Source organism: Arachis stenosperma, chromosome 3 (genome assembly GCF_014773155.1).
Source record: "Arachis stenosperma cultivar V10309 chromosome 3, arast.V10309.gnm1.PFL2, whole genome shotgun sequence".
Classification (NCBI taxonomy): Eukaryota; Viridiplantae; Streptophyta; class Magnoliopsida; order Fabales; family Fabaceae; genus Arachis; species Arachis stenosperma.
The window spans coordinates 63,274,743-63,283,561 of record NC_080379.1 but is presented as its reverse complement, the minus strand read 5'-3'; the positions used below and the strand labels follow the sequence as shown (position 1 = coordinate 63,283,561).

Below are 8,819 nucleotides of genomic sequence, written 5' to 3'. Positions count from 1 at the left end.
CTTGATGAAGAGGGTACCTATGTCCCCATTCCAGTCTATTTCACGTGGATAGGTCTTTACTTGTAAAAATTGCACATATCTCCATTTAGTTCCAAATTGCAATACAATAAATACAAATTAATTTAGTTAAGAAAATATTATCTTTTAGGAGAGTGTTTTTATATTTATTTTTTTAATTTATTAATTAATTATAATAAATTAATTATCTCAAATAATGAATTCAATCAACTATTTTGTAATTTAACTTTTTAATTTAATAAATCAAATCAATTATACTAATTATTTGTATCAACTAATTGATTTGATTAATTCTTGTTCATACTCTAACCCAATACTGTGATACAAGCCCAAATAAGCAAAAAAGGGTCAATCCAAAGATTGGCCCTCACCACCCAACCAACCTCTTCCTAAGAGGTCGGACTTGACATAGACACCTCCCCAAAGAGGTCGGCACAGAGATGAGTTGGCAGATGACACTTATTCAAATAAGTAACTGCCCCTAAAATCGCTCAACCCACTTCTAGAGGCCATATCTTAACAACGCTAAGATAAAGGGACGGTTATCCACCTTCAGAAGTGGAACTACTCCAACGGTGGTTATTGGATCACCACTGTAAATATACTGACACCCCTCAAGTATTTCTAAGTTCCAATACACTCTAAACTTGCTTACCCCCTTGCTAACTTAGGCATCGGAGTGTCTTTGCAGGTACTACCCCCCATTCTTTCAACACATACAGCTTGCACGGCGGCTCACAAATGTTAACAAGTCGGAGACCATCTTCCACTGACATTTGGGCCAGTCCTTTTAGCCCAATTCACAATTCTCAAGTTACTCACGTAACAATTCTTAAAAAATATTTTTATTTAATTTGATTAGGATAAATATTGAAATTTTATTTTTGTTTACCCTTTCCTAAATTTGAGGAATAATAAAGCTACTTCTTTTATATAATCTTTATCATAAATTAAACATGGAGCTTTTTTATTTATACATACAAGATAACACTATAGTTTATGAATATTTTGTGGCTAACATATCATATATAGCTCCCAGTAATAAGCACTCAATTAATAGGTATCAGAGAGTGTGGTGGCTTGTATCCACAATAGTTACCTTCTTAGGACGGCGCTTCATAAAAAGAAAAAAGTTGTAAAAACTATCTAATAAAAAAATAATTGATAAAAAATGAGATTCTCTTTTAGTATATATGATCTTTTATAGTGATAAAATAAAAATAAAAAAATATTAATTGTTATAATAATAAAATAAAAATAAGATACAAAAGCCATCACACCCTTCAATTCCTGTTAACTGAGTACTCATTATTAGGAGTTATAAATGATATATTAGCTACGAAATATTCATGAATCATAATATTATCATGTATGTATAAATAAAAAAATTCTATATATTTGATTTATGATAAAAATTATATAAAAAAATAGCTTCATTATTCCTAAAATTCAGAAAAGGATAAAAAAAGGAATTCCATTGTGCTTAGAAACATGTCGGGAAATCAATTAGAAATGACTATGACTAATATAAATAAAATAAATGTAGTTGTATTATTATAGTTATATTATTATAACAACACGATTACATTTATTTTCATCAAATTAAATTAAATGAATAATTTATAATACATATACTTAAAATTTAAATTAAAAATTGTATAATTTACAATTTTAAAGAATGTGAATTAAATAAATTCTACAACAAAATCGTTAGTTTCAATGAAGTTCAATTCACCAGAATTTCAATAGAATCTCTACAAGTTCACTAATTTTATTGGAATAATAAGAGTGAAATTTAAATATAACCCAGAGTAAGAAAATGCTGCTGTGAACCAATAAAAAACATGGAATCGAACTTCTTATACTAGAATCAAGGTACCTTAACATTGTATATTATGTAGTTAACTTAAAAATGTTTTTTTTTTAGAAAAAAAATGGTTTGGATTGGAAGATCAGTCCAAAAAAAATAATTTTTATTTTTAAAATTAAAAAATTTAATTTTAATGTTTTTAGTTAAATACGCATGACACAATTCTTTTTTGTTACATCTAAAATAAAATTTACAATAAACGAAGATTTATGCAAATAATTAATAATAAAAAATAAAATTAATTAAAATTATAATATATATTTACAGATAAAAATACAAAAATTAATGTTTTAAGTGGTATTTAAATACATAATTTCATTTATTTGGCACCGAATTAGTAGTTAAATATTTATTATGAAGATAATAAAATTTTTTGGGATAATTTGAGTATTTGATTTTATTTTGGCATAATCAATTAGGGTTTTATTTTTAAATAGTTGAATCGTTACTGTAGTATTAATAATTCTTGAAGGTCATAAATATTTTTAATTGAAAATTATAACGAATATAGTGCATTTTGAATTATATTTTTTATAATTCGTAAAAAGTTTAAAGTGATTAAAAAAACTTAAGTAAAATTAGATAGTTAATCTTTTTATTTGAAATCTTTTATTAATCATATAAATGTTAGGTATAAAAATGAATTTTAATCGATGGACTAAAATAAATGTTATTTAATTTTTATAAGAAAAGAATTATCATTTAATAATCATGTTAAGTATACATTAAAATCAGCTATCAATATAAAATATATATTAAAATACAAAATATATATTGAAAATAAATTAAATAATATATATATTTATATATAAATATATAGTAATTAATTTTAGTAGTTGATTTTAGTGTACAAATAATATTTTTGATCATTTAAATATCTTACAAGAGAGAAACATCATTTTCTCTTTATTAAAACCTTTTTGAATTTGACTTTTTTTTAAAACATGTTACTTGCTTAAAATAAAGTGATGTTTTTTTTTATTTTTCAAATAAAAGTATAATAATTAAAAAAAAATCTTGACAGAAAAAAATATTCAAAATTACATATGATCACACAAGATATCATATGCAAGACCAAACTTTGTTTAACATACTTATTTGGTTTAAATGTTAAAATGTGTAGTGTTTTATCTATTTCTACTTTCTAGTTTTTCTTGAAAACTGGAATAATCAACAAATTTTTTTCTTTGAATTTTAGGTTACACTATAAAAAAGAAAAGAAAAATCTTGTTCCAGGTTCGAACCCCTTCTTTATACCCCTTTAACCTCTTTTTTGTACCCCTTTCCCGTGTTAAGAAAGAAAACAGAGAGGGGTTCAACTGTTCAAGGCCTAGCTAAGCCATCAATTTCCTGCGCCAGCACTGTGTGTCAAGCTGCTCTCCTTATATAAAGACAAAAAACACGTGTCGCAAAGAAAGTTGCTCTACGAGAATCTCTGTAAATTTAGATCTGTATTGTAGTGTGCACCAAAACAAAATATACAAGTTAATATTTTAAGGTGTTGTGCCATACTATAATTTGTCGATTGATCTTGCAAATTGTAATTTTACACCATATATAATTTTTTCTCACATATTATTTCTTAGTTTCACTTAAGCCTTTTATGACGTGAGATCAAATTTTGTAAAGATAAATTGAAAGAAAAACTTACAAGAATCTATCTTGCTTCTCTATTCTTTCCTATTTATTCAAACAAGTAGTGAAGTAGGTTGAATTTATTTTATTTATATGAACTAAAAACGGTTATGATTCATAACTAATAGATCTAACAATCAAATATGATAACGAAATTTAATTTAATAAATAATAAATAGCAAGTGGAAATGAGACCCATGCAACTGTACCAATTTTTTGTCGGGCATGGTGGATATCCTCACATCCACAAGACCACAAGCAATTGGATGTATATTTTGAATTAGACTTTTTGAACTCAAAAATTACTTTTTACATTCATATATATTTATTATTTTTAAACATTTAAAATATTATCAAATTAATTTTCAGCCATTTTTAAATGTTATTGAGAAGAGTAAATTTTAATTATTACAAAAATATTATATGTATACTAAAAATCAATTATCAAATTAACCGTTATGTATTTATGTATATTTATACTTGTTAATTCACATATTTTTTAATCAGATAATCAAACTTATCAAGTAGAATAATCAAATTTACAATAAATTAGTAATTAAATTTGTTTACAAAAGTATAATAATAGAAATTTATGAAATGCTAAACATGTATTTTTTATTCTTAATATATGGTGACTAGTTGATGTCTGATTTTTAATATATATATATATATATATAGCTGTAATTTAAATTAGTTTTTAATTTTTTTATAGGATAAACTATTATTTCTAATCATAAAATATTAAAATATTGATAAATTTAACCATAAATGAGTAAAATTAATTTTATACTTAAAAATATAATTTTTATGTGATAAAAGTATTTAAAAGTTAATTTTATTCATATGTAAATTTATCAATATCTGAAATTTTAAGGAAGTAAAAATAATATTTTTTTATTTTTTATGAGTACAAAGTTTCGTTTATTTATAAATAAATTTGTTAATCTTCTAAATTTTTATAGGTAGAAATAATAATTTATCTTTTAATTATATATCAAATTTAACTTGTAGAATCTCTTTTTTCAAAATTTGAAAACAAACTACTCTTGAATTTGCTATTGATGTGTATAATGTGTGTATATATGTATAGGTGTTGCATATTTAAATTTCTTCTTAGTCTTATTCATTCGTGTATAATTTGGTTTCTAGAGTCCAAAAGATATAGTGTTGTGTGTAAAACATGGAAACAAATATTTTAATGCAATTCATATAAACTTAGAATTTTCATATAGTGACAGCTTTTCATGTTTTTGCTCATTTCTCTCTCTTCTATTTTTCTATCTCTTTATTGAAGTAAAAAGGATTGAATAACAATTCAATATGATTTTATTATTTTTCTTCATATTTTAGTTTCGGAAGAGAAAGAATATTTTCATTTCCTTCCTCTTTTATTTTAAGTAACCGGAAAGGAAGTACAATTTTTTTTTCTCTATTTTCTTTTCATTCTCTCTCCCTTTTTCAAGAAAAGATTAAATATATTAAACTTTTTATAAGATAGATATTGTATCAATCTATATTGACATCTTTTATTGAATATGGTCTAAAATCACTAAAATCTCATCTAAATATAAATAAGTCAACATAATATTCTTTGCAAATTTAGTACGAAATTTCTTTAACGATTTTAGATAAAAAATTTTACTAAACTATACCTTAAAATAGAAAATGCTTCTGGTTACTCTTTTGGAAAAAAAAAACTTTTTAAAACCATTGTTTCCCCTATAAAGTAGCATCCAAAAAAAGTTTGACTTGTGGTCAATAATTATAAGGTTTACAATACCAAGTCTAAATCATAATCAACATATAGTTGATCATGCATTCCTTAGAATTCCTCTAATTTCTTCCTCGAACGCTATCTATGTGTACCACCATTTCACCACCATCAAATACTATCTCAAAATCTTACACCACCATCAATAATCTTCTAAATGATTCACTCATCGAAATATTTTGCAGGCTTTCTTGCAAATCTCTCTTCACATGCAAGAGTGTCTCAAAGCATTGGTGTGCAATAATTTCTGATCTTAACTTTCATTTTATATATCTTACTCACCAACATAGACTTCTCCAAAATTTGCAATGTCAAGAGAAAGACATAGATCAACATAGCTACATCCTAAAACCATACAATGCACTTGTTATAACATCAAATGTACCCTCCTTACAATTTGGGTCTTCTGAAAAGAATTTATCCTTAAATTTTTTAGGCTCAAAATTCAACCCCACCAATGAGGTTCAACTGAGATCCATATTGAAGTGTGTTTTCGGTTGTTGTAATGGCCTGCTCTTATGTGGAAACCCACGCCGATATCACAAATGTATATACTATGTTTGCAACCCACTCACCAAAGAATCGATAGAGCTACCTTGTGCTCCAAGTAATTGCGATCCCAATGGTGTTCTTGTGGGATTCACCTGCGATCCTTATTATCATATTGAAGAAGACAAAGTGTCTATTGTTGCTCCAAAACGCCTATTTAGGGTTGTGAACATTCCTGCTTTTTCTAACACAAAAACTACTTTCAACGTTGAGGTTTTTTCTTCTGAAACCGAAAAATGGAATGAACATGTTTTGTTATGCCCAAAAGGATTTTCTTGTGGGTTTTCCCTTACATCATCGTGTGTTGCACATGATGGGGTGTTATACTTCACAAGTGGAAGGAAGATTCTTATATACAATCCTTACAAAAATGAACAAGTTGCTTCTGTGATTGATCATCCTAGTGAATTTGGTGAAGCATATAGAGGGTGTGTTGGTGTTTGTTGTGGAAGTTTACAATTATCCGAGTTTCCAATTTCACGTTCTAACAATGCTAACATTCGTCCTTATAGTGGTAGAGTTTGGGAGTTAGATTCTCATCAAGAATGGCAAATAGTGCATGAGTTTTATATTCCTGATATTATCGGATCAATTTTTGACAAGTTACAAGCCATAGAAAGAGAACATGTTAGGGGAAGTAGCAGAATCCTCGCCTTCCATCCATATGTTAAAGGTACCATATTTTTGGAATTTGGCGATCATATTATTTGTTGTAATCTACTAACTCAGGAATTCAAGGCATCAAAATATGGTGGCCTCTCTTTGGGATTTTTGCCTATTACTCCAGTTGTACTTCCTTGGTGGCCAACCACAATTTCTTCTTTTCTCTGAGAGCAATCATATATAGCTCCATATTCCATTATTTTCCTTTTTTTTTTTTTTTGATGGTGCATGATTTGAGATCGTTTAAGGTTTGTTACATACAAAATATGGGATTTCATTAATTTATGATTGTAATACTATGTTAAATATCATGTTAATGAAGTTTTAGATATTTGTTGTTTATGTGAATGTAGAATAATCATGATGCTGCCTTTGGATAGAGGCTTTTGTAATTATTTTCTAACTTGGCATGTTTAAAAGCTTAGCTTAGACAACAAACCCATTAAAAAACTTGTTAAACTAAATGCAATAAAATAGAATTTACATGTTAGTTACGAAAAAAATAATACCAAATCCTCTAATCGAGCCATTTTTATAGTAAAAACCATGAGCTAAATTAAACATGATATTAAAATAATATCCATATCACATATCCTAAACTAAAATCGCTAGATGTATACTAAAAAAAGTTGAATTGTACTTTGATATTCTTTTATGAAAACTGAAATTTAGTAAAACTTATAAAGTTGTTTGATTTGTGAACAACGGAAAGTAGTATATATAATCTTGAGAAAATATCTTCCGAAGTGTTTAACTATTTCAAAAACATTTTGAAAAGGTTCTAAGGCATATGAGTAACTAATCAAAATAAATAGATAAATGAATAAAGAAATAAAGTATGTTGAGAGAATGAATAACAAGATGTATATTGGTTCTGCCTTATGCCTACGTCCAAACCTGAACTAAGTGAAGAATTTTACTATTAATAAGTATACAAGATATAATTTCTTTAAGGGTTAAGTATTTTTTTCGTCCTTAAGGTTCGGGATGAAAATCAAATTCGTCCCCGACCTTTTTTTGTTATTAAAATCATCTTTAACGTTACAAAACATTATAAAATCATCCTTTTGTCTATAAAATCATATTTGGGAACATATTCGAAGTCACAGCCAAATACATACCCATTGAGCATTGAGTTCCAAAGTACCAAATCTCTAATAGGCAATTCCTCAAACACCTCATGTGCATCCATCACCAACCCAAATTTCATATAAGTATTAACCACGGCACTCCCCACAAACACATCCAACTCGAATCCAAACCTAAACAACAATCCATGAATCTTCTTAACCTCCAAATCCTCCACACAGGCTTTGATCACACACGGAATGTGTACTTATCCGGAGTGACACCCAGATGGCGCATTTGCTTGCAAACCATGAAGCCATCAAGGGAAAGCCCATTCCTAACAAATCCAGCAATGACAGCATTGTAGGCGAAGACATTCTTATCAAGATCGGTAGATTAGTTGAAGACCTTGAAGGCATTGCTCATGACGGTGCACTTTGAGTACTTTTTTTTGTTTGTCTCATTTTGGTGGGAGGGGTGGGGGTAAGAGAAGGGGTGGGATGGGGTGGGGTGGTTTATTTTATTTTTAATATTTTTTATTTTTATTTAAGGGTAAAATTATCCAAAAAATATTATTTATGGACAAAAGGATGATTTTATAACGTTTTGTAATGTTGAGGATAATTTTAATAACAAAAAAGGGCAGGGACGAATTTGATTTTCCCTCCAAACCTTAGGAACAAGAAAAGTACTTAACCCTTTCTTTAAGCATTCTCAAACTAAGATCAGATGACTCATATCACCTTTAATCTAATTACATGCCCATAGATCCCTTTGAGTTGACTGACAATGGAGTAATTTTATGTTTATGAATTATTTTGAATTTAAAACTTCTTGTATTCTATGACCTTGGATTATGGAGTGCTGTGATGGCTGAGGTTGGAGAAGAGATTAAGGACATAGTGGGGAAGAAGAAAAAAATTCCTTTTCTAGTTTAGATTTGCATTGGCACATCATTTTTCATAAATGGTTGGGTTTGGCTAGTTTTATAAATTTGAAACCGATTTATTACAATTTCATTCAGGTTGTTAGTAAACACCCCTAAATTTGACCATGTTCACTTGAAAAGGACCATATTCTTAACTTAAAACACTACAAAAAATGTCGAGAACTATTGGAGTTATTGTCAGATTTAGCGGCGTCGATTACTGGTGAATTCCGATGCTAAATTCGGTAGTGATTAGTGGCACGAAATATGACTTATTGGCGCCAATTTTACTTTCGAAATTTACCGATGGTAAATTA

General features: G+C 27.8%; 1 protein-coding gene across 1 annotated transcript; it reads left to right on the top strand.

Moving 5' to 3' along the window:
* Positions 1-5,381: 5,381 nt before the first annotated feature.
* On the top strand, positions 5,382-6,674 carry LOC130966198 (uncharacterized). Its single transcript, XM_057890977.1, has one exon. The coding sequence runs from the start codon at positions 5,382-5,384 to the stop codon at positions 6,672-6,674; it is 1,293 nt and encodes a 430-aa protein (XP_057746960.1).
* Positions 6,675-8,819: the final 2,145 nt, after the last annotated feature.

Coding starts and splice junctions, on each gene's coding strand:
- LOC130966198 (XM_057890977.1), top strand. CDS start 5,382: ATGTGTACCACCATTTCACCACCATCAAATACTATCTCAAAATCTTAC.